The sequence below is a fragment of the Lolium perenne genome, chromosome 3, assembly GCF_019359855.2.
Source record: "Lolium perenne isolate Kyuss_39 chromosome 3, Kyuss_2.0, whole genome shotgun sequence".
Taxonomy (NCBI): Eukaryota; Viridiplantae; Streptophyta; class Magnoliopsida; order Poales; family Poaceae; genus Lolium; species Lolium perenne.
Genome location: NC_067246.2, coordinates 258,154,670 through 258,179,714, shown reverse-complemented (window position 1 = coordinate 258,179,714; position 25,045 = coordinate 258,154,670). Strand labels below are relative to the sequence as shown.

Genomic DNA, 25,045 nt, shown 5'->3' with positions numbered 1-25,045 from the left:
ACTTTCCTTGTGATAGCCATCGTGCTTGAAGTACATATACCTTGCTATCACTTGTGTTACATATATCTTGTTCCTATCTTTCTTATCTTGAGTTGTTGTTGCACTTAGTTGAGCCTAGCATATTTAGGTATCATGCTTGTAAAATAAACGTTAGTTTAATTCCACATTCTTACAAGCCAAATCCGCAATAGTTTTAAAACACCTATTCACCCCCCTCTAGGAGACCTCGTCCTTTAAGCACTTCTGCTCCGCAACGGCGAGGGTTGCGCTATCGTCCGAGAAGTCTGAGGAGTCGTCCTCTGCACCAGCAGGTCTAGGTGCCAACTACATGTGTAGTGGCACCGGAGTGAAAGCTCTCACGACGGCCTGCAATGGAGAGCAAATCGTAATGGAGAGCTCAAAGTCTCTCACTTGAACAAATCGTAATGAAGAAGCTCAACACTATGCAAGTATATAAAGCAAGAACACCAAGAAACATGCTTAAATCCTTATCTCTCAAGTCCCACCAAAGCATCAAATACTAGGGAGGCACTAGTGAAAGACTGAAAGTGCATGAATCCCCATGCGTGGTTTTGGTAATTGATGATAATTCCCATGGACTAATGTTTTCATTGAGTTTTATATGAAGAAATCATCCATAGATAATGTTTGAAGACCATGCGTTTGATTTAAGGGTGGATGCCATGAAGACATAATATATGTTAAATATTGGCATCGAGCTCATAGATTTAAAATGTAATTCAATATGACCAATAAGAATAAGAAATGAAGATGGTGCTCGTGTGTGAAATCAAATAAGCCATGTTCTACCTTATGTGCTAATCCATAAAGGATCAAGATCTTGAGAGTTTGATTTCAAGAGAAGAATTCAAGATATGAATCTAAGTCGGTGTCATAATAGATTCATGAGTTGAACTATGATTAACCAAGATTTAGATCATGTAATGAAATGAAGAGTTGTTTACTTACCTCAAGATATTGTGATAGATCATGCCAAGATATAATTAAATTTGACCAATAAAAAGAGTGAAGATTGGATTCACGTTGGTCAACACGTGAAGCATAAAAAATGTACCAAGTGGGATCAAGTGATCTCGTGGTATGGTAAGCCTTGTCAATTATACTTCCTAAAATAACTCATAATATATGTTATTATGGTGTCATGTGGGTTTTGTATCTTTCTGTAGGCATGCATCAAAAGTCAGATTTCGTATAGCCAATGAGAGAATGACATCAAGTGGTGATGTCCATCAAGATTGAGAAGGGTAAGTTAAAGATGATCATCTCGAGAAGATCATATGCTTAAAACTTGCCGTCCATTTTATGATGATGGACATGTTAACATGTTCCTTATGAAGCTATCCCATAGTGGTGTGTATGTGGAACAATCATGAGTTTTCACGAAGCAACAATGACCAAGCGAAGTGGTTCCAACAGGTCCACGCGGTACGTACTAATGGGGACGTGTCGTTCTCCCCAGACCCCATCAGCTCCCAACACGCCACCTCGCAGTCCCACGCTGCACGCAGCTTCCCAAACCCTAGCGCGCGAGCTTCTCGTCCATGATGAATGTGTGGCCGCCGCCACAGGTTTCCATCGACCTCGGCAACAAGGACTAGACACTGGCGGCACTGACCAGGAGGACGAGGAACCACCGGCTTGCAAGCCATTACCCTATATTTTTCCTTTTCAGTGTAAACTGTGAACTTCTGGGTCCATAGCTATGCCCTATATTTATGTAAACTATGCTAATTTTTCTTTTCATTTTTTTGTGGTTTAGAACCGTTGGGGCTGCTCGCTACCACAAATAGGCCGTCTTACTTGTGTCCGCTTGCCACCGCATACGGACAAAAACATATCGATCTTGTGTCCGAATTGCGGTGGTCCGTTGAGGTGGCCTAAATCCAAGTGGATACCAAATGCCAAATTGATGTGCTACGAATTTTAACAAGTTAAACTTTTGATGTTTTTAAACTTTGAACTGCGATGAGTTTTAAACTTGGCACCTTTGGCACCAGCACACACCAAATCCATTCGCCGATGCTCCACGGAGCCACGCTGTGCGCCCCCGCTCAAGGAAAATCTCCTCACCTTTCTTGTTTTCTCCCCGGATGCAACATCTCGGACCGCAAGAGGCAGCCACCCTCCCGCGCCACCTCCTAGAAGCCCACGTCGTCTCGCTGGTCCGCCAATGCTCCGGCCACCGCGCTCTCCGCGGCGCCCACGCGCGCCTACTCAGGCTCAGCCTCCCGCGCCTCACCTACGCCTTCGCGCTCTCCAAGCTCCTCGCCGCCTCCGCTGCCACCTCCTACGCGCGCAGCCTGTTCGACCAAATCCCCGAACCGACCACCTTCTGCTACAACTCCCTCATCCGCGCGCTGTCCGGCACCAGCAACACCGCCGCGGACGCCTTCCTGCTCTACCGCTGCATGCTGCGGGCGGGCGCCCCGCCACCCAACAGCTTCACGGTCGCGTTCACTATCAAGGCGTGCGCCACGGCTCCGGCTCTCAGAGAGGGTCAGCAGCTACATTCGCAGGCCTTCCGTCATGGGCTGGAACCGAGCCTGTACGTGCAGACCGGGCTGCTTAACCTCTACGCCAGGTGCGAGGAGGTTGCGCTCGCCAGGGACGTGTTCGATGGCATGGCCGAGGACAAGAATTTGGTCGCCTGGAGCTCCATGATCGGCGGGTACTCGAGAGTGGGGATGGTGAACGAAGCCTTGGACCTCTTTCGAGAAATGCAGGCTGCTGGGGTGAACCCGGATGAGGTCGCGATGGTCAGCGTCATCTCCGCATGCGCCAAGGCAGGCGCTCTTGATTTGGGCAGGTGGGTGCATGCTTTTATAGATAGGAAGAGGATCACAGTCGATCTTGAGCTGAGCACGGCGTTAATTGATATGTATGCAAAGTGCGGTCTGATAGAGCGGGCAAGGTCGGTGTTTGACGCTATGGTGGAGAGGGATACCAAGGCATGGAGTGCGATGATAGTTGGGCTGGCGATGCATGGGCTTGCAGAGGATGCCTTGGGGCTTTTCTCAAGAATGCTACAGCTTAAGGTAAAAAAAGTTGCACCGATTTGTTTACAGTTATATTTGCTTGGTTAGCTTTTGTTGATAACATGATCATATACATTAGCTCGCGTGGTAAAATGTAATGCTGGTTACCTTTGTTCAGCATCTGGTTTTATGCTATTATACCAGAAAATTTTCTCACTTTTCTCATGAACGCCTAATGTGCTTAACTGATTTCATGCACTACATGGATGATCTCTACCTACACTGTCTGATGTGTATCAGCTCACGTGCTCAACTTTGCTATAAATTGTCATAGCGTGCAGTCTTTACAAAGGAGAGTTTGTATCCATTCTAATGGCTCTCACCAAAATTCTCGTGTTTATATTTCAGGTGAGACCCAACAATGTCACATTTATAGGTGTTTTGTCCGCCTGTGCTCACAATGGGTTAGTGGATGATGGCCGGCGATACTGGTCTACTATGCAAGAAATGGGCATTAAAGCTTCAATGGAGAACTACGGTTGCATGGTTGACCTTCTCTGTCGGTCTGGCTTTTTGGATGAAGCTTACTCATTCGTTACAGACATGCCCATATCACCAAATTCAGTAATTTGGAGGAATCTTCTTGTGGCGAGTAAAAACTCGAACAGAGTTGATATAGTAGAATCGGCTTCTAAGAGGCTCTTAGAGTTGGAACCTCAAAATTCAGAGAACTATGTGCTCCTCTCTAATCTGTTTGCGTCGAACTCCCAGTGGGATAGAGTGAGGTATATGAGGAAAATGATGAAGGCTAACAAAGTTACTGTTGTTGCTGGCTGTAGTTCGATTGAAATAAATGGCTACATGCACAAGTTTGTGGTGAGCGATGGTTCACACCCTGAAATCAAGGAGATAAGGCTGGTGCTGAGGGAAATAGCTGACCGGGTGCTACGTGCTGGACACAAGCCTTGGACTGCAGCCGTTCTACATGATGTTGATGAAGAGGAAAAAGAAGTTGCACTTTGTGAGCACAGTGAAAGGTTAGCCATTGCGTATGGGTTGTTGAAGACAAAAGCACCACATGTCATTCGGGTAGTAAAGAATTTGCGGTTCTGTCCTGATTGCCATGAAGTGACAAAAATAATAAGCAAATCATATGACCGAGAGATCATTGTCAGGGATCGTGTTCGTTTCCATAGATTTATTGGAGGACATTGTTCTTGCAAGGACTTCTGGTGATTGCTTAACCGACTGAATAACGTATATTAAATGATTATTCAAAGCGTGCCAGATGTGATGCCTTAAGAAGAAGGTTGTTTCAGAAGTGATAAGATGGAAATACCAGAAAAAACCACATTGTGCAACGACGTATGTGCATGTTCTCACACCTAGATTAATTAACTCCAGGTGCAGATATTGGAGCTTCCTATTCTGATACCACCACTGAAAGTTATTGAAGTATATTTTACATCACCGAGGTACTTTTTTTTTTACCGTAATTTGATGTTTAGGTCATGTTGTTCATATATAAATTAGTGATGGAGGTATGTTCTATCAACCTAACATAACCTAAAAGAGAAGACGACTATGTTGCTGTCATGACTTGTTTAAATGTCTGTTATCGGTCTCTGTCCATGCGTTATCAAATATTAGTTGCATCGTTTGTAACATACTTCAATGGAACTATATTTTACATCATTGAGGTACTCTTTTTACCTTATTTTGACGGTTAAGTACTGTCGTTCTTATCTAAATTAGCGACAACGGATTTTCTACCAAACTAACATAACCTAGAAGAGAAGGCGACTGCATTGCTGTCATGGCTTGCTCATATGTCTCTGAAAGGTCTCTGTCCATGCTTTCTCAATGTTTGTTTTTTGATACATGCTTAAACAAAATAATGATTAATTGTGCCATTGATAACACGACCTCTACATGTTGATCAGTTCTAAAACTACCATCGGATGCATTAGAATTCAAATGTTTGATTAATGTTTATTCCCCATGACAAGGTGGCTACTCGATGGGCACCAACATTTCTCAGTACTAAACCCCTCCATTTCCCGCATGGTGCTACCAGCAGGCATAAGGTCCAAGAGTTTCAGACCACAGTGGAAGAGCAGGAGGGCTGGGACGCTAGAACATTTCGCGTTTGTCAGGCAAGGTAGCTGGTGAACATGACCTGTTCGGTGGCTGCTCGTGCCGGTCCCAGAAGTAAAAAATGGTGTTGCTAGGCTTTGGAGGCACGACTCAACTTTGCAATGCTGAAAATGTGTGATTCGATGTGAACTGGGAAACTGGTTACATCACCACAAGCCTATTAATCGGTTACTGTACTGGTTACATCTTACACCTTAATTTAAATGTATCTACACATGCAATTTAGACAAATCTTACACTCGCCTTTTACCCATTTTTTCAATTTCTTGGAATGAAAACATCTCATCTCATCGCCATTACAACTTAATGGTAGACAGAGTACTAATCATCTCATCGAAAACTTAACAGCTAGCCAAACGAAGGCTAACAGAAAAAAAAAAGAAGAATATAAATTCAGCTTCAATATAAAACTTGATGATTTGTAACGAAGCCAAACAAATTCAGCTTCAATATAAAACTCAAACAGACAGCAAAATAGACATCGTGCTGATTACACAAAATAAACACAAGGGCGTACATACTTCAACTGACAATTTTTATAACAACGATCACTGTTGCTGAAACGAATGTGGAGCAAACCGTTCAACAAAGAATGAGATACCAACTCTGAAGTTCACATACTGAAACATAAGCAAAGTAAGGCTTTGTTGGTAGCCCGATACCAGGAAGCAGCCTATGAGTAGCACCCACGAGGTCTCGCATATACTTAAGAAGCTAGTTGGTTCTGACCCCAAAAGGAGAACATCCCCTTGTACTTGGCAGCCACAAATTGACGCGATAGCATGCTCAAGGGCGCCTCCTTGCAGCTGCTAGCGCTACGCTTGATTGGTTCAATGCTCTTCAGTACAGGTGCCGGAGATACGGCCTCTTCCTTTTTGACACTATCTGGTGGCAGCCATAGAGATAATTTATGATACTCAGGAACTGTATTCTCAATGCTGTTGATACTGCTGGCATGTGCCTGACGATGTTGAGGATCACTTGTGTCAGTTCTGCTGCTAATGCTATTGTCGTATGCCTTGAGATGTTGAGGATCACTAGTGTCAGTTCTGCTGCTGCCGCTGGTACTGCGGTAAGATGATTTCTTATCTCTTTTGCTGCTGCTACTGTGGTGAGAATGCTTCTTGTCCTTTTTACTGCCACTGCTACTGCGGCTGCTGCTGCTTCCCTTTGGAGGCTTGTACTTGTAGTTGCTCTTCCTCAAACTTCTATGGTGAGGCCTCACGGTGTGCGAGTCAGAAGTAACAGGAGGATCATATACATCAGGGGCCCATGAAACACTCAAATTTGTGACAATACCCCGCTTCGCTCGGCTTCCTTTCATTGCAGAAACCAGCACTGGGGTCACCTGCATATACAATGGATGTTACAAATCAGGGTATGGTCAATCCATGTCCAAAATAAAACATTCCACGGAAGCAATACAATAATTGGAGAAGAACAGCCCTAAGAGATCATGCATATTTCACATATAATTCAGATAAGCATAGTCCAGCCACTAAAATGAACAGAAAAAAAAAATATAAGTAAATAATGCAAACGAATGAACATCATTCTCAAATCTATTCAGACAAATATGCAACATTGCATCACAACTGGCATAGAGGCATCAACCCAACATATTTATCCAAACAGAGTAGTTAAACCTCCTCCTACAGAGGAGTGGAATATCACAAGCGCAGAATTACATTTAACTATCTGGAATTCTAAACAAGTTATAATAATTTATGAGAAGCCAGAGTCATTGGTAAAAAATAAAGGTGTAATGCTTACAGAACCATCTTTCAATCAAGCTAAAGGGTTATTGCCCTATGATTCATTTGGTATAAATAGAACAAGAACAAACACTTTGAATAGCAAGATAATCCTAACAAGGAAGACTCCATACTTCCTACTTCAATGAAATACTCACCTTTGATACAGAATCGCCATCCTCTGATTTTCCAATTGAAGATTCAGATGCATTGCCACTAAGGGAGGCTGACGATGTGACCAGTTCAGTGTCAACATCCACCAAGCCATCAGTCGAATCTGATTCAACAGAAAGTGAATCCTCATTTTCATCAGAGTCTTCGCTCAGATCTTTCCCTTCATCATTGTCATCATATACCTGCATCACTTCAGCAAGAGCCAGTCCGATTTCCTCGACACCAAAACCATCTTGCGCATGCGCTACTCTAGCTTCAAAATTCTCATCTTCAGGGCGAGCACAAGAGCTGTGCTGAGAACCTGCTTTTTCACAGGTGCTGGGGCAGAGACATGAGCTGCTGCTCACACCTTCGGCACTGAAGCCTACCAAAGGTCCGCCCATCCACAACCTTAACCCCAAGGTCAGAAGAGAACTCCCTGCATAGCAGGACAAAGCTTGAATCAGAAGCAAACCTTAGAATAATTAAAAGGACTACACAACAAGGACCACACACTAGAATACTTGGTAGAGTTTTAAGACAACATAACAGAATCAAGTGCACATCTATGTGCATTCATATATATTATTCATATTTGAAGCTCATGTAAACCAACTACGCGCAAAAAATGTTAAAAGCCTGTCAATAGCATGGGCTACAATGTTCCCTGATGGTGTAAATAAATAAAGAGCAACAATCTATCTTATAACTGTATATGGTCATAGATATTTCATATTTGAAAGAATCGTAATTCCATGTTCGATATCTGAACATTTCTACGACATTTGCAGTTCCAACAGAAAAGTAAACCTGCGCGTATTTACAATTTCAAAAAAAAAATGGAACCGGCAAATTTTCCGTACCTCTTTCGTCGGAGAAGCAGCAATCACAGGCGCCAACACACCGGTCAAACCCAGAGACCAAACTTGCGGAGACACGAAATCCCGAGACCAAGCAACAGACCCTCACAACCGGACAAGCCTCAGGACGAGCGCAGGGGCGAGATCGAACCGAAGGTCGTGGGCGACGAGGGGGAGGCAAACGTCAGAGGCAATTAGAACTACTACTACCAGGATTACCGATACCACTACTACTAAACCGATGCGAGGACGAGAGCTGGAGGCGGTGCGAGGAGGGGAAGGAGTCGGCGGACGCGACGGCGCGGAGGACGCAGCAGCAGGAGGGGCACGCGGCTCGCGCCGCAGACATCGTATCCTCGCCTAGGTATCCAACTTGTCGGATTTCGCGGCTACCACCTGCGGGCGGAGGAGGATCAGGGCGGGGCGGGCCGGCGCGGGGAGGGTCACGCCCTGCGCGTGGGTCGACCGGACCGGCGGTCGGAGATGACGACGGCGGACGGCGACGGCGAGGACGGAGAGGCGATTTGGGGATCGGATCGGCGGAGGATGCGGGAGGCGAGGTGCGCGGATTGGCTACTGGAACGGCGAGAGGCCGGGGGCGGATCGGGGTGCGTCTTATATTTCGGATGCCTGACGAGTGGGGCCCGGATACGGACGAGGATGGTGGGTGACAGGCTGGGGCGGGCCCCGCGCGCAGTGAGAGGTGGACGGGTCAACAGCGTGGCGGGCGGGAAGATGCGGCACGGAAGGCGCGCCACGTAGGATACACAGCCCGGGGAAAGGGGGAAACGGTTTTCGTATTTTCTCGATTTGGACCAGGCAAAAATCGCGATGAATATCAGGCATGATCTTCAGTGCCATCTTGTTTTGACTGAGATTTTTCTTGTTCTTCCCGTTTTGGGGGAGTCATGTCCATCGTGTGCTCGCTGAATATCGATGCGTATGCTAAACATAGATTTGGGAGTTGGGATGCAGCTGTAGGCGAAACTGCCGTGGCAGAAACTATCGCCGTCAGACAATTGGCACCGGCGCCCAAGTTGAAAAAAAAAAACAGTATGAGCACATTTATAAATGAATGCTGATGAAATGTTAGTACGAGTTGCACATATATCAGCCACAGCCATGCATATCCAAACTCGAAACAGGAGGCAACATATACAACAGTCAACAGATAGTTTCATACAGTGCAGTACGTCTCTACAGAACACAGGTCAACCCAACCCAAACAATCGGGTCAGATATGTCGTCCTTCTGCTGCAGAACAGTTGACCGCCCACGGTTTCGTGGAGGGCAAGCACCAGGGCCAGACTAATCTGCTCTGCAAAATGGTTGGCGTCCCTGTGCCATGGGGTCGCTGGCAGCTGGGCGGCGGAGGATAGGATTCTTCCGGCCACTTGGAAAGCTCTGCTGAGCCGAGCTTCAACCATTCTGCCCGCGCGGAAAGGAACAATGCCACGTACGCCATGTGCACACAGCACACATGCCATGGCGCAATGAAAAAGTTGAAAACGAACCCGTCGGGGAATCTGCGGTGCATCAGAATCTTTTGCCCTGAGATGCATAGCACTTGCTGCATTGCAGTAGGCTCTTGAGCAACCTCCTCCACTGCAGGAAGGATGGGAAACAGAACCGTCTGGCTTTGATTCGTTTCCAACGGCCACGAGACACCTTTACCTGCACAAAATAGAGTAAATGAAGCTGGCGTTGTTAAATTCACAGAAAAAATGTGGCGCCCATACTACGTTGCTACTTATCCACTTCGACTACGGAAAGAACTATGAGCACGTCATTTCAAAAAGAACTGTGAGTGTGCACATCAGACACCATGCTCCTCTATCGTGAAAGTAAAACATGTTGCAAATGAATACGACTTTGTTGGCCCAAATTCTAGTAACATGAGGCAAAGGAAGATTCGATGGCAAAGAACAGTCTTACTTCAGCCTCTTCCTCTTCGCTTGAGGTTCATCGACAGTTGAGCTTGTCTGACTACTATTCTGCAGTGGATGATATTTTGCTCGTCTCAGTGCTTCCTCACACTCGTTCAACTTCAGCTTCTCCTTGTTCTGTTAATAGATCAAAAAGCACAACTATAGTAAGGCTAGCCATGTAAGGTCTTCTGCAAATTTGCTGAAACCAGAGATCACATACGTAAACGTTCTTGTAAGTTGCTATTTGTTGCTTACAAACTTTCAGCTCCATGCGTAGATCGCTAAGGCGAGAATCAACAGGAACAGTGCATTGCTGAACCAACTGTTTCTGTCGCCCACGGACTACTTGTGGTTGCCATACGTTCAATGCCACAGAAGCTCTCCTGTTGACATTTCAGACAATAATGAATTAGGCAATCAGCATATGTGACCAGGTGAGATGCACAGACGTATGAGACTAAGCAAAAAATCAATGACGTGATGTACTCTTGTGTTGAAGTCTAAAGTTTCAGTTTCCCTGGCTGAGAACCTTCGGAGAAAATATTTTTTTTAAGGAAAGCAGATAATGGAGTACTTAATATAACTTAATTTTTCATTGACCCATAGAAGAAACTTATTTTAACTCTACAGCACTTTGCTATCGATGCTTAATACAGGCCCGATTGCAACCATAAGCATTCTCCATGATGCTAAATTCCTAACGAGGTACTTCACACAGCCTGTATTTGTTCCTTTACCAGACAAGGACTACAGAAGCAACATCTTAAAAAAGAGATGAATGCACACAATTATGGGTGAAGTGATCTGGATAGCAACCTACTTTGCAGAAATGATTGCACTAGACTAAAAATCTACATGTTTCTTGATGTTCTATCCACTATGTATAATATGTATTATTCATTTCTGCAGTTACAGCAGACCTGAATGTTGGCAAGTGAGGTACAATTCCTTTGTGCACTGTTTGAATTATTCCCTTGACCATATGTAAACAGGAGCCTTTTACCCTGATACAACAAAATAGTAATGAAGGTGTTTCTAAATTTAATGCACCGTGTCAAGTTCCAATATCAACACGTTCATATGAGAGAACTTGAGTTATCTTATTTTAGCTCAAAAGGCAGCATACGGATAGTACCGATGAGGAGGAATTTCCCAAACATACAAGAATAAGATAAAATCGAGGAACTGATGTACTCTTATACCAAGGTCTAAATTTTCAGTTTTTCCTGCCTGAGAAACACTGGAGATACTAATTGTTTATGTAAGGATAAGGAGAGCAGAGAGTGTATCATATAACTTAATTGTCCATTGACCATTAAAAGAACCCTGGTTTACCCCAGCAATTTAAGCTATTGATGCTTAAAATGAAGCCCTATAGATACCAAGGATAGTGTAAACAGGGGCATTTTACCCTGATAGAACAACATACTAATGGAGGTGTTTCTAAATTTAATGGATCGTTCCAAGTTCCGATACAGAGCATAAACATGAGATAATCAGAGTTGTCCTATTTCAGTTTAAAAGGCAGCAGAAGTAGCTATGCTATGCTGAACGTGTCAGCCAAGAGAACAACCTCGGACAAGCTCTTGCGAGATAAGCAGTACCAATAACCATGGAAGCAATTGTTCTGACTTATGACAAACATTTTGCCAACTAAATAGCAGTGCAGCAAGTCAAGTGCTGGACAGGCGTGCAAGAGACTGTTTTGCTAAAGGAGGTCTTAAGTTAGTTACTCCCCACTATGAGTAGTCTTACAGGACCAACAGGCAACAGCAGGAGATCACTGAGATTATAACCAGAGTTTCCCTGTACAGTTGTGAAAGGGTAGCAGGAGAAACTCACACTAGCCTTGAGCAATAACTTTTGCCCCCATAGTGCAGCTACGGGCAATTCAGTACTAATTCTAACTGATTAATCGGGGATACTTGAATAATTGCTACTCCAATCGTCCCAAAATCCCGATGCTCTTTCTACTCGTTGCATTAGCTAGTCTGTTAAATTGATGTTTCTACTCACAACACCAAAAAGGCATTCAACTCATGGAGAGAAAAAAACACAGGTTGAGGAAATTACAACCGACCTGACCCTCTCGAGGTTGTCCAGCTCCTGCGCGGCGGCCTTCATCCTATCCCCCTCCGCGCGGATACTCCCCTCCAGCTGCGTCAGCCGCTTCCGGCACGCCAGCAGCCGCCCCTCCGCCTCGTACACAGCGCGCCGCCTCGCCTCGGCCATCCGCAGCTTGTGCCTCTCGAACCTGCGGCAGCGGAGCATAAGTCAGGCGCCCAGACGGGGGATTAAATAAGCTGAACAACGAGGCGGGGAGGGGTAATTACTTGGTTTTGTAGAGGGATTTGGGGTCGACAAGCTGCAGCTGCTGCGAAGAGGAGGGCTGGGATTGGGAGGGGAAGTCGCGGGAGAGAAGGCTCGACCAGAGGGAGGGGTGGAGGGAGAGGCGGCGGAGGCGGCGGGAGGCGATGGCGAGGCAGCAGAGGTCGCGGAACCCCAGCGCGGCGGAGGCGGCGCCGAGCTCCAGGATGCGCGCCCACAGCTCGTCGGGGAGATCGGACGCCGACATGTTGATCTGAGAGCGGGCGGGCAACGACGCAGCTGGCTATCGCGCCTTTCCCTCGACGGCTCGGCGGGCTAGAGAAATCAGGAAGGCGCGTCCGCCGACTGAACTAGAAAATACCCCGCGCGTTGCTGCGGGATCTTTTAGAAACTAATAATTGACCACATCAAATGTTAAAATCTCATATGAAAATAGTGTAGAATAACTTAGAGGTTATCCAAATATTGTATAATTTTAGATAATAGTGTGATGCACACCAATAAGTTTCTTGTATCAAATGAGTCGATGATCCCAAATAAAAACATCAAGTTTTCATCTTAACAAAAAAAACTCTGAGAAGATGAACAAAACCATAATTCGGGATGTATTGCATTCTAGTTGGAATACCTTGAAAATTACCAAGGCAGAATCGGAACAACTTGTTTTCTTTGCTTCTTTATTTTAAAATTTGCATGCAGAGTTGTAGTCCTTGTTCCTACGAAGCAAACCTGAAGGTCACTGATCGATTGTGCATATACGCATGTATGTTTACCGCTTTGGGTTATGATGATGCACGTGGAATGTCATGTGTTCGTCCAATCAGGTTTGTTCATATTCGCAAAAAAAAAATGTTCTCACGAAACTTAGCTACTACATACCTGACATAGAGGCAGACAGAGCTATAGATGCCAAGGAAAATGTTCTCTGCATGAATGACAAATGACATACCTATTGCACCTCATGTAGATGGTAGAAGATGGTGGAACTGTTATAGATAATTATCGTATAGAAATTAGTAACCTAAATTAAAACTAACCAGCATAAATATCATATAGAAATCAAGAAATCCTACAACAGCAAGTGGAACTGTCATACAATCAAAGAGAGTGCCTCACATGGAGGAGAGATCAAGACCCACGGACATATGAATGTCGGGCCAAAATTGGTGTGGGTTAAACCTGTCAATAGAAATGGAAATAAAATTGAAATCGGATAACCTACAGACGAGCGAAATATCAAACAAAATAAATAAGGAAGGAAGAGTGCGGAGAAAAAGTGTGGATCTCATACCTGCTATGTAGAAAAGGAGCATGTCAATGGACATGGCAGTATCGCCGGCGAATGTATCATCTGCAGTTCAGCATTGAGAGTTTGATCAATTCAGTTCCGATTCCTGATCTGTATGCATACATAATTATATAAAACACCAGAAGGAAATACGTGTTAGAACGATAACTCAAGATAGGTAAATTCAAGCCTTTAGAGGTTCTAAATTTAGTGGTAGGAAACAGAGACCTAGAAGTAGACAGATCCTAGCACTTTGTAACAGGCGATCTGTATATAGTTCCCGCAACATGCAAAAAGCCAGCCATGATTAAATCGCACATGAGACAAAATATCATCATCATCATAATAATTTACTGAAAAGAATGAATATGTAGCAATGCACATATGATAGATACAGGGGCAGTTGAACTGGTGCGACTCCCTGCAACAAAATAGGGTAGAACATCACGCCATTTCCAGCAGCAACATTCAGCATGTTGGTTCCATATCATCAGGACTACTGTGTAGTGTGTACCAGACTACTGAACTACGGCCGGCCAATGGAGACATCCGAGAAGAGAGAAGCAGAATTCCGGCTAGCTTCAGAAGGAGTGCAGATGGCGGAGTACAGGGCCTTCATATCATTTGCAATACACTCCCACACGATGAACTCCAGACTTCAGATGATGATCAGGATCGGTGTGGTTCAAGAGGGCATGAAGAGGTGCTAGCAGTAGATGGTGTGGCTGTGTGGGAGGTCGGAGGAGGATTCACTAGTAAATATATTTCTTGGGACCGGCCGGAAGCAATGCATGTACTAATTATTACTGACAATTAATCTGGAATAGATATGAGCAAAGAGGAGACCAAGAGGTGCTTGCCTTGTAGTGGAGAATTGGAGGAAGTGGAGCGGGTACTGCTTAACAAAATTATTATTATTATTATGTACGCGGAAGTGGAGTCAATTGGGTATGGAGGTGGAGCGAGGGATGGAATGAAAAGAAATGCTGACTAATTTTTTCAACCTGATTTGTTGATTGGTAAAAAAATGTAGGCCCACCTGATGATGTGGCATGCTTGCATGTTAAGAGAATTATCCTTAGTGGGTTGCTCCTATTTAGATATTATAGATGTATCTGAACGTTTTGACTTTGGGTGGTTATCTTCGAGGCATTTTTTTTTCCCCGAGGCATTTTTTCACAAGCAGATGCATGATTCTCACGTCACGAGTCACATTTGAAACAGCAGATAAATCTTTGTAATTTGGTTTGAACGGGACCAGTTTAACAGGCGAGCACGTAGTTTAAAAAATTACTTTGACCATTATTTTGGTCAATAAAATATAGAATATATGTTACAAAAATTATATCATTAGAAACCTTGTTTAAATACGAATTTAATGGTATAAATTTTGTAGATATATAATTTATATTTTATTGACCAATTCAACGGTCAAACTTTACCTTAAATTGCGTGCGCGCCCGTTAAACCGATCCGGAGGAAGTAGCTTAATAGCAGATGCATCTGAATTTATGTGAAGTTGCAAAAAAAAGTTCCCAATCTCAAGATAAACAAAACTAATAACGTGAACCATAAGCCCACTAAAAGAGAAGAAGAACATACAGACTATCAAGAAAAAGATGAGATCATACGATACAAGGCTAACCAATAAGAACAATGGACAAATTTAGTTTGGTAAGATCAGCTGAAATATCATGTCACACAACTATTTTGCTCCAGGTCCTAGACTATTGGAGAAAGGTCCTAAGCGAGCTGCAACATCTAATTCTTCATGTTTCACCATCGCGTTCGAGGCAGATAGTTAAAAGTCTAAATCATCATTTTTGCTCGGTTTTCCTGGAACCAAGTTGCAGTTCTGCAGCCAAACTGCGTGCAATGTCAAACTTCCATGACCATTCACCCTTGGCAATTGCATTTCAAAACTTCAGACCCTGCTTGAAGTGCATCTACCAGGGACTTTGACTCTTCAAATTCCACATGTCACGGAAGGCAGTCCGGTTTACAAACGATCACATTCACCGTTCTAGTTAGTCAGTTATCTCTTCCTCATTCTTCGAACCGAGTTATATATCGGACGGAACAGGATGCTAGAGATATATCTCTCTCCAAAGCTGGGGAAAATAACCTGCAAATTCATGTGTTCAATTAAACATGTGAGTCGATAGGAGGATGTTCATTAGAAAGGAATATTTGTTTCAATATTTAAACAGCTAGACATGCTATCATGATAACATATTCAAATGGATGAAATGTCTCACCGCAATCAGCTTTCCAGCATTTTCAGGTCTTTTGGCCACGTTCATAGCAGCGACTGCTGCAGCACCTGACGAAATGCCAACCTGTAAAAACAACCAACGTAACAAGTCAAGGATCTCAGTTTGGGAAATTTAAGGCAAATGCTACCACAAACAAAAAGCCAAATTGGTAACTTTTATTTGGTTGTGCAGATGCTTACCAGCAGGCCCTCTCTCAGTGCAAGTTGCCTTGCAACATCAACTGCCTCTCCCGTGGTAACCTGCATGCAAGTTCAACAATCATAATCAATTTGATGGCTTATAAGAACTGTGAAGTTCAGCCCAATCCACAACACATAAACAGAGTACTAAAGTTAGCATTCCAGACCTTCACAACCTCATCGAGCAGCTCAACATCTAATATGCTTGGAATATAACCTGTCATTGGAACATTAACCAAAGAGGTGTAAATTCCAATGACAGAATATTTAACAACCTCATCTCATCAAATACATTCACTTTCTATGTGCTATTTCATTTACCTGGGCTGTCGCCAGAAATGATACTAGTTTCAGCAGGTTCTACCCCGATGACCTGATAATGACATGACAAGACAAAGGTTATACAAGCGTATAACAGACAAAATTGACTGGAAAATACATGGGCACAGTCAAACAGTTTCAGGTTGCAAAATTTTAGGGAGATGCCACTGTGGAAATATATCAAGTTATCAACAATGTGGAAATCACCATGTTTCTAGAAATTCTGATGGTAAATAACTTCAGAATGAAACAAGGAACAGAAGGATGGCACTACTATTTTTTTCATAGACTAGTTAAATAGTAGAGTACATGTAAGTCCTCCTGAAAGCTGAAGTGCACGAATGTAAAAACAGTATTGCAGTACTCAATCAAGCAAAGATGCAAAATCTAGTAGAACAACATTAAGCAAAGATGCAAAATCAATTAAACCAACGTAACCATGGCAGGAGAATAAAATCTAGTAGAACAAGATTAAGCAAAGATGCAAAATCAATTAAGTTGACACAATAAAAGATAATCATTTTAGCGCAATTTATTTAACATGAATCAAACAACTTAATGAGGGAAAGAGTGGAAACCTTAACATCCTTGTTCATCATTTTCAAGTAGCGACCAGTGCCGGTAATAGTACCGCCTGTCCCAATGCTTGCAACAAGTATGTCAACAGTACCCAGTGTGTCCTCCCATATTTCTGGGCCTGTGGTTTGAAAGTGGATCTGTAATTATCCAAGTGGCTTTTCAATAGATCATTTAAAGAAGTTGGCAAATGAATGAATTTCACATGTGCCGTGTTACAGATGTCATATGAGTAAATGACAATGACTTGAAGTGTCAACCTCACTGTTAGCTGAATTGTTGAACTGATGAAACATGTACGCATTTGGCCTCTTTGAAACAATTTCCTCAGCTTTATCAAAAGCTCCTTTTAGTCCCTTTGTAGGGTCAGTTAACACGATTTCTGCTCCAAATGCGCGTATAAGAATACGCCTCTCAACATCTACTGATGACGGCATAGTTGCTATGAATTTGTATCCTCTGGCAGCAGCTACTGAAGCTAGGCCTATGCCAGTATTCCCTGTAGTTGGTTCTACCAAGATGGTCTGCAGAAGTATAAAGCAACGCCATAAGTTACCACCTTCATGATGATAATACTCTAGACATATACAGAAGGGCAACCTAACCTTATTTGGAGAAATTAGTCCTTTCTCTTCGGCGTCAGTAATCATGCTTAACGCAATCCTGCCAAAACATATTGAATGAGAGGTGGTACAAACAACATTTGCATTGCATGGTGCAACAACAATGCAAACCTGTTGTGATAAGAAATAATTAATCTCAAGAAAACAATGGATACCTATCTTTGACGCTTCGGCAAGGTCCCATGTACTCAAGCTTTGCAGCAATATTAGCGACACAACCTTCAACAACATTGTTTAGATATACCATTGGGGTTTTCCCGATTAGCTGATCAAGAAGATGGAAAACGTTATATGAAAACAAAAAGGAAATAGAAAAGGACCTATGGGATTTCGGTAGTGCCTAGTTTGATTGATTTATAAAATTCATATATCAGTGAAAATAGCCGATGTTCAGTATCCAAACCAGACATAAAATGTTGCCTAAGCATATCACAACAATCCAGAATCGAACACCCACTCTCTCAAGTATAATCCGATTTTTTGGTGGCCTCAGACAACTCCTGGATGCGGTTTTATAGAGGCCACAAAGATAACTACAGTGTAAGAAGCACAAAAATAATTAGGGTGGGAATAGGCCGCACACCTGTGTGACGTCCAGCGCGATGTTCACCGCTTCAATCTCATCGACGTACTCCTCCGGGATCTCGACGGCGGCGGGGGCCGCGACCCTAGGCGAGGAAGCCGTGGAGAGGGGCCGACGGGCTGAGGCAGAGCGCGCGGAGGCGAGGAAGCGGGGTGCTCGTCGACCGCTAGCGTAGGCGGTGGCGGCGGTGGATGGGAGGAGGAGGGAGCAGGCTGGCGGCGCCGCCGTCGCCATGGCCGCTGCCTGCGCGAGGGGTTTTAGAGAGGGGGAAGAGAGGAGCGCCGTCCTTCGGATAAGGGGAAATGGGGAATGCGTTGTCGGGTTCGGGGGTTTAGCCGCTTCCCTGGCCAGTTCTGTGAGTTGCTCTGAGATTGGCAATTTAGAATTTGCAACCTAAAATTTTCTGCAAAATATCTGCGTTCGAAACCAGGCTCTCGAAGTGCCACCACCACGGTAAGGCCTTGTTTGGTACTAGTGTATCAGTGAAGATTACTGGGGATAGAGTATTGGGTGAATTACTGCCAATCTCCACAAAACCCCATCCCCAATCCACTAGGTAGGGGTAGAGTATTGAGGATTGAAAAAATTACACTAAAATTTGGGGAAAAAGTGGGGATTAAACTCTCTCATACTCTAGCACCAAACATGCATTGGGGATAGGTGGGGATTTAAAATTTTGAGCGGATTATCCCCGCTAATCCCCACTAAAACTCTAGTACCAAACAAGGCCTAAATAGGGCGAAACTGAGTTTTTGTAGGGTGAAACTGAGTTTTTGTAGCACACAGACCAAATTCGGTAATCCCTTCGTTCAATAATTCTTGTCGTTCGTTTTAGTTCAAATTTAAATTAGAATTATGTAAATAAGGGAGTACTTAAATCTAGGCCCCGTATAAAATTAAAATTAGTGGTTTCCTTATAAACACCGACACGAGCATACCAACGCCAACACAGGCTAGCAGCTCTGAAGGTACAAGTGAAGAGAAACTCGGTTAGGAATAGAAACTCAGTTTTAACTTCCTTAAACAATGGTACCATCATATTGGATTGTGCTTGTGTTAACCAGGGGGAATACAAAGTTTTACTTTTACCAATAGGTAAAGGACAGTGCTGATAATCCTCCGGAGGCTAATTTCTCCCGTGCCTCCGACTCCCCATCGCGACACGTGTCCATCAAGGACCACCACCCATGTGCATCTTCAACCCCGTACTTCTTCAACCTCCTGCACAGAAAAAGAACAAAATAATCTCCACACCACACAGACGGCAACAACCACACCACCACAGCACCACCGTCCCCAATGCACCCAGAAAAAAGTCCGGCAAGCTCGCCGGAGACGCGTCAACTCCGGTCGGCAGCACCACCGCAGCATCAACGCCCTCTCCTTGCAATACCGCCTCCACCCGATGGTAGGGCCGTCACCTGCGGTCTGCCGACCCTGTCGCTATGCGCCGGCGGCGGCGTCCAGCTCCGACGGTGCTCCTTTGCAGGTCCGCCGACGCGGGTTGCGCGGCTGCGCCGGTCGACGGTCCTTTGCGGCTCCCATCGATGTCGATTGCGGCTCGGCGGAGCCCGTTTGCGGCTTCGGTGGAGGCCGTTTGCAGCTCCGGCGGTGGCCGCTACGGCGGCCGGGCGGAGGCCGTCTGCGGCTCCCGTCAATGCCTATTGAAGCTCGGCGGGCGCCGGTGCGGCTCGGGCAAAGTCCGTTTGCGACTCCCGGCCATGCCGGGTGCGGCCCGATCGGAGGCCGTTTGCGGCTCGGCGGTGGCCGCTTGCGGCCGGGCGGAGGCTGTTTGCAGCTTCGGTCGATGCCTATTGAAGCTCCAGCGGAGGCCAGTTGCAGCTCCCGGCCATGCCGAGGGCAGCTCACCCGGATGCCGTTTGCAGCTCCTGGCGATGCCGTTTGCAGCTCTGGTGGAGGTCGTTTGCAGCTCCGGCCGTGGCCGCTTGCAGCCCGGGCGGAGGCGGCGCATGGAGCCGGCGCCGCGGGGGAAGGAGCGGCGGCGACCGAGATGGAGGCGGCGGCCGTCGTGGCGGACGAGCCGACACCGCGGAGGAAGAAGGCGGCGGCGTCGAGGCCGGCCGTCGCGAGGAAAGGAGCCGGCGCCGCGCTCCCGTAGAGGCTGACCGCCGCCGCCTCGGCGCGAGGACCTCACCGGGTCGGTGACGGCCCCGGTACAGAGCGCGCTCGGTGGTGGGCAGCGACGGCGGGGAAGCTTGCGGAGGTGGAGGGCCATGGCGGGGCAGCTCGCGGAGGTGGAGGGCCGGCGGCGAGGCGCTCGCGGAGGTCAAGCCGGCGGCGGGCGCGGCCTCAGACCGTGGGAGGCGAGCACGTTCGGGAGGAAAATTCTGGGGAGGAAGAAGAGGAGATAAGGTTTAATGTGGTCCCGGTGGACGCGTGTCACGCTGCCAAACCGGAGGTTGCAAGCCCGGGTGCCTCCGCCTGATAATAAGCATTTTCCATAGGTAAATGCCATTATATCTCTGTTGAGCCCACGGTTGGTCGCATCCAATGTTCACATTTTGAACCAGTAATACAAGTGGAGTCGAATGACATGTGGGCCTCTGCCGAGCTATGCAGCTAACACTTGCCCACAAAAATCGAGGTGCAAGAATCGTGTCTTACAGCTATAATCATGCATTGCTTCTGTAAGCTATCAAAAGGGGTCAAACACCGTCTCGGCCGTAGGGGCCTTATTCGGGTCCTCCAGAAGCCTAGAACTGGAACTGCATCTCCTTTGTGTACCCGAGCTCCTCAAGGTGCGCAGCCATCGCCTTGTTCATAGGAGGAGGGCCGCATCTCAAGACCTGAAATGGTATTGAAAAACATGCATTAACCTGGAGAGGCGATAGAGGCACAAGTTTCTGAAAAAAATGACCGGACACTTGCTGCACCTGCTTGTAAACAAAGTCCAAAGGAATAAAAACTTAGCTTTACCTGAATATCGTCAGCAGGCGCTGGGCAATGAGTTTTAACCATATCCTGGGACACAAACCCAACACCACCGTTCCAGACTTCAGGAGGCTGCAGAAGCAAATGACAGGATCACAATCTATTGCAATGCCAGTGTAGTAATGTTAGTTATAACCGTCAATGCACCTCTGTACCATGGACTGGTGATGAGAGCACAGTTATTTTTAAACATAAAAGAGAAATTAATAACGCGGTTATATTTCAGAATTTGAATTTCGTCCAATCAAATATGTCTGTCGCACATACTAGCAATTATTTATTTAAAGTATCCCAACAATACGCAAAACCTATCTGTGTGACAGTCTTTATGCATAGCACTCTGCCCTGCAATTATCTAGCAGTGCTACATTACCGTGTTCCGTGTGCTCAACTACCAACAGAACAGCCCATGTTATGGCTATGAGACTCACAACAGAAACTGCTCCTGCTAGTTCCGAGGATAAATGTAGAATATAGAGTCCTGGATTCCAATGTTGCCTAAGAAAGCTACTAATGCCTTCCATGCATCAAATGCACCATACTGATTTGATGCACATGTCTAGTTAAAACCTGAGAAGAACATAGGGTGCACCTGATTCAACACATAGTAGATCTTAAAGCGGTCGGGGTATTCTTCAGCCATGCTGTCCAGCTCTTCCTGCACAGATTCAACAGACCTATCAATTTGGCACGAAAGCAATATAGAACAATACTACCATTGAAGTGCATTCATCACACAAGAATATCTCTTTGCTCAATCACATGTTGCTTTCATGGGTTTGAGTAACTTATCAGTTATACACTACATCAGAAAAGTAAGTTAGTGAAGCTATATATTAGTTTGAGTTACAAAGTACAATGTATGACTTCCCTTTTGCTGCAGTACAAGTTGTGCACAAGTTCTGTATTACCTGAACATTCTAGTTTTTTCGCACAAAAAATACCCTAAAGTGAGCAGAAAGACAAAAAAAAAAATAGTACTTGACATTCAAGTGTTATCATCAACAGCTAAACAAAGTGAATATATAACTGATACGACCTTGCAAATGTGTCATATGCACGCACTTCAGCTCCGATCTAGCGGGTCAATAGTTTGAACATATATGTCTAAAATATAGATTATGTATCCGATGACTGCACAAAAACCAAAATAAGGGTTTCTACATAAAACAAAAAAGGTGATTCCACCTTCAGAAGGATGTCTTCAGTTGTGACATTTGCATAGATTAGATGAACCTTCGTTTTGTCATTAGGGTTCTCAAGAATTGCCCTTGCAACCTATGAGAACAGAAAAAATATTGTTAGTGGAGACGAGAAAAAACTGGCTTGTAGCATCATTGACTGCAATGCTGAACTTCAAACTTGTGTTTACCTGGAACATCGGAGTAATCCCTGATCCACCAGCTATCATTCCGAAAGCTCTAACTTGCCCGACTTGGTACTTGAAACGACCCTAGACCAGCGAAAAAATCGTGTTAAACTTACAATTGAAGGCCAAATAAGCATGACATCGTGAATGTGGACTATAAATAAGAACACCTGTGCTGGATAAGAAAGAGTATTACCTTAGGTCCCTTCACAGACATATAATCGCCGACTTTCATTTCACGGAAGTGATGGGACATTCTTCCTTGAGGGTACATCTGCATTTTGAGGAAAAGAAAAAATGTTAAAGAAGCAAGAGTTAACAAACTACGGGTTTTCTTTTCTTTAACATTGTGAAGCAGTGTGAAGCAGTGTGGCACAAAAGGATAAAGGTTCAAGATTGTGAAGCAGTGTATTTACGCAGTATAAAGAGGTGAACACATACCTTTATAACAAGCTGAATTCATGATTGTGAAACAAAATATTTACATAGTATAAAGAAGTGAACACATACCTTTATAACAAGCTGGAAATTTCCGAGATCAGAATCCAAGGTAGTAGGTGTGTAAGGCTTGATTACTTCTTCACCAGTAGCATCTTGTCCTCTGTCAGAAGGAGGGAACATAACACCGTTTAAAATAAAAGGTCATTATGGAAGCAGCCTACAGAAATCAGAAGCAAAATGGAATTCATACCTGCAGCTGATATGTTGACCAATTGGAAGGCCTAACGCAGAAGTAGGGGTTGGAAGAGCAAATCGAAACTTAGCAACATTGTGGCTTATTTGAGTCTTTTCCACAAGTTTGAACTCCTTGAAGTTCTCAGGATCCAAGCAGCCTGATTATGGGAAAAGAACACCAACATGACATTAAGCTATAGCATATTAGCCTCCAACAACAGGAATAATGTCTGAGCACAAGTTATTTATTTGGGTGATGAAAGAAAGAAACAATTGATGGTAGATGAGTCACACAGCTCCACAAGCAACTAATTCTAAGATACTAGAGAACCACGCACAATAAAGAACAAAATAAACAAGATATTGCAGAGTACAAGACGCCCATTTATTGAACTCACATCAGTAGATATTAGACACTAGGCATGTAAAATGGGTTGTTTGTTTAGACCCTGTAGTCCAGGCAATAATTCTTTACAAGCACTTTTCATGGTAACATGGTAAGACTAGATCAACCAAGACAAATGGGAAAATTCAGCCAGTAGCACAGCTCTCTGCTTAGAGAGAAACACAGCTGCAACATTCTGACCATTAGGTTTCACTGAACGAGACGTCAAAACTGAAACACGAGTAAACAACTCCCTAGGAGTTGTATCTTAGTCGTCCAACAGACTAACTTCAGGCATCAGCAGTACTAAAGTGGCTCTGTTTAACATAGAGAAATAGCTAATAAGCCATATTGTTTCTCGTGTTCTTGTATCCGTACTGTGACAGTTAGCGGCTTCGAGACTACAAATGGACACTCAGCAGAACCAGTCAGGTATGGCGTAGCTAGTAAAAAGTAGGGGCAGAATTAGCTGGTACCACTACCACGCATATCAGAATGGGCAGAATTAGAAGGGCTCGCGGCTCCACTCGCTTTCCACCGAAACTAATCGAAAGCCCACGGATTCCGGACAACCAGATCGCGTACGGATCACGGGCATCTCGTCTAAGCATGCATGCATCTGCGCACAAACGAGCGTACATACCCTTGGGCTTCTTGGATCGTCGGAGGAGGAAGGCGCCGCCCACGGCGACGGCGACGACCGCGACGGCGATGGCCGCCATGGTCTCGACGCTCCGGCCCTGCAGGAAATCCATGGCTCACGCCGGCGTCCCCCTCGCGACGACGTCTGGCTGCAGGGGGTTGGTTGGTTGGTTGGGCGCCTCAGTTTGGTCTGCGGTGCCTGTCCGGTGTGGGGATTTAGCTGGGTTTAGATATGGTGGAGCGGGTTAGCTGCGAGAACGGCGGTAGGTGGCGGTGGTGGTGGTGCCGTGGTGCTTGCGGTGGTGGTGGTAAGACGGAACCGGTGGGCGCGGTGGCGGAGATCGCGAGGTCGTATTCGCCCTTCTTTGCCCACGTCAAAATTCAGACTTGTACTGACTGAATCTCTGGCGCGATTCCCTGTCTGCACTGCAAATCTGCCTTAGAAAAACTTACAATATGTGCCAGTTTGCACACCAGACATAGCGCCTGATCCGAGACCGCTCTTTCTCTGAAACCACAATCTCCTGAATTTCTTTTTTTTAGATTCTCCTGAATTTCTTCAAAATTCATACTGGTACAAGAATGTTTACAAAAAAAATTGTATCTTTCAGCGTTGTATTGAGTGGTAATGCAAGGTTCGCACATCACAGTACTGGGGCTGGGAGAGTAATTTCCTGCCAACATCAGTCGCTGTCTTGGCCCAACTCGTTTCCGGCGTGGTGTCTGGTGTGTGCTTCCCGATCTGGGTATACTTGCTTGCTTGGTCAGTTGTTTAGACCGCTTTATGGTATACCACTTGTGCATGTCCCATTTCCTCTTCCTGTGGTCGGATCGGAATATCTCAGGAGCGGATTACTTACTTTTGACTTTGGAGCGCCAGCCGCATCACCTTCTCTTTCAGCTGTCAAAGAGATGAAATGCATTTTTTTTAGAGACACGGTACAAACGTAGACGCTCACATAGAAGACTGAGCCAACGAATTGGATCTTGAAATTGACGA

At 45.1% G+C, this 25,045-nt stretch overlaps 5 protein-coding genes across 10 annotated transcripts; 1 reads left to right on the top strand and 4 right to left on the bottom strand.

Moving 5' to 3' along the window:
- Positions 1 to 2,044: 2,044 nt before the first annotated feature.
- LOC127344837 (pentatricopeptide repeat-containing protein At2g02980, chloroplastic) lies at positions 2,045 to 5,402 on the top strand. 3 transcript variants are annotated; one of them, XM_051371174.1, is made up of 3 exons: positions 2,045 to 3,056; positions 3,405 to 4,471; positions 5,077 to 5,402. In XM_051371174.1, exons 1-2 carry the CDS (start codon positions 2,112 to 2,114, stop codon positions 4,230 to 4,232), a joined length of 1,773 nt encoding a protein of 590 aa, XP_051227134.1. In that variant the 5' UTR covers positions 2,045 to 2,111; the 3' UTR covers positions 4,233 to 4,471; positions 5,077 to 5,402. The 3 variants fall into 3 exon arrangements, with proteins under 3 accessions (XP_051227134.1, XP_051227132.1, XP_051227133.1); XM_051371172.1 differs by having other exon boundaries at positions 5,074 to 5,402; XM_051371173.1 differs by having other exon boundaries at positions 5,006 to 5,402.
- A 169-nt stretch (positions 5,403 to 5,571) lies between these two features.
- On the bottom strand, positions 5,572 to 8,516 carry LOC127344839 (uncharacterized). The gene is made up of 3 exons (XM_051371176.2): positions 7,924 to 8,516; positions 7,066 to 7,499; positions 5,572 to 6,501 (listed from the first exon to the last, which is right to left on the bottom strand). Exons 2-3 carry the CDS (start codon positions 7,462 to 7,464, stop codon positions 5,860 to 5,862), a joined length of 1,041 nt encoding a protein of 346 aa, XP_051227136.1. The 5' UTR covers positions 7,465 to 7,499; positions 7,924 to 8,516; the 3' UTR covers positions 5,572 to 5,859.
- A 512-nt stretch (positions 8,517 to 9,028) lies between these two features.
- LOC127344840 (F-box protein SKIP24) lies at positions 9,029 to 12,510 on the bottom strand. Of its 3 annotated transcripts, XM_051371177.2 has the most exons (5): positions 12,182 to 12,506; positions 11,929 to 12,102; positions 10,069 to 10,231; positions 9,856 to 9,983; positions 9,029 to 9,594 (listed from the first exon to the last, which is right to left on the bottom strand). In XM_051371177.2, exons 1-5 carry the CDS (start codon positions 12,421 to 12,423, stop codon positions 9,591 to 9,593), a joined length of 711 nt encoding a protein of 236 aa, XP_051227137.1. In that variant the 5' UTR covers positions 12,424 to 12,506; the 3' UTR covers positions 9,029 to 9,590. The 3 variants fall into 3 exon arrangements, with proteins under 3 accessions (XP_051227137.1, XP_071684559.1, XP_051227138.1); XM_071828458.1 differs by lacking the exon at positions 9,029 to 9,594 and having other exon boundaries at positions 9,852 to 9,983; positions 10,104 to 10,231; positions 12,182 to 12,510; XM_051371178.1 differs by lacking the exon at positions 9,029 to 9,594 and having other exon boundaries at positions 9,852 to 9,983; positions 12,182 to 12,508.
- Positions 12,511 to 15,052: 2,542 nt separating this feature from the next.
- LOC127344838 (cysteine synthase) lies at positions 15,053 to 18,369 on the bottom strand. 2 transcript variants are annotated; one of them, XM_051371175.2, is made up of 10 exons: positions 18,023 to 18,365; positions 17,595 to 17,704; positions 17,422 to 17,479; positions 17,077 to 17,340; positions 16,819 to 16,956; positions 16,241 to 16,292; positions 16,087 to 16,136; positions 15,920 to 15,979; positions 15,723 to 15,803; positions 15,053 to 15,589 (listed from the first exon to the last, which is right to left on the bottom strand). In XM_051371175.2, exons 1-10 carry the CDS (start codon positions 18,254 to 18,256, stop codon positions 15,500 to 15,502), a joined length of 1,137 nt encoding a protein of 378 aa, XP_051227135.1. In that variant the 5' UTR covers positions 18,257 to 18,365; the 3' UTR covers positions 15,053 to 15,499. The 2 variants fall into 2 exon arrangements, with proteins under 2 accessions (XP_051227135.1, XP_071684560.1); XM_071828459.1 differs by having other exon boundaries at positions 17,077 to 17,479; positions 18,023 to 18,369.
- Positions 18,370 to 20,520: 2,151 nt separating this feature from the next.
- LOC127344836 (NADH--cytochrome b5 reductase 1) lies at positions 20,521 to 24,424 on the bottom strand. Its single transcript, XM_051371170.2, has 9 exons — positions 24,047 to 24,424; positions 23,035 to 23,176; positions 22,854 to 22,944; positions 22,540 to 22,617; positions 22,347 to 22,427; positions 22,163 to 22,252; positions 21,567 to 21,632; positions 20,960 to 21,046; positions 20,521 to 20,829 (listed from the first exon to the last, which is right to left on the bottom strand). The coding sequence occupies exons 1-9, from the start codon at positions 24,156 to 24,158 to the stop codon at positions 20,737 to 20,739; spliced, it is 840 nt and encodes a 279-aa protein (XP_051227130.1). The 5' UTR covers positions 24,159 to 24,424; the 3' UTR covers positions 20,521 to 20,736.
- Between the last annotated feature and the right edge of the window lie 621 nt (positions 24,425 to 25,045).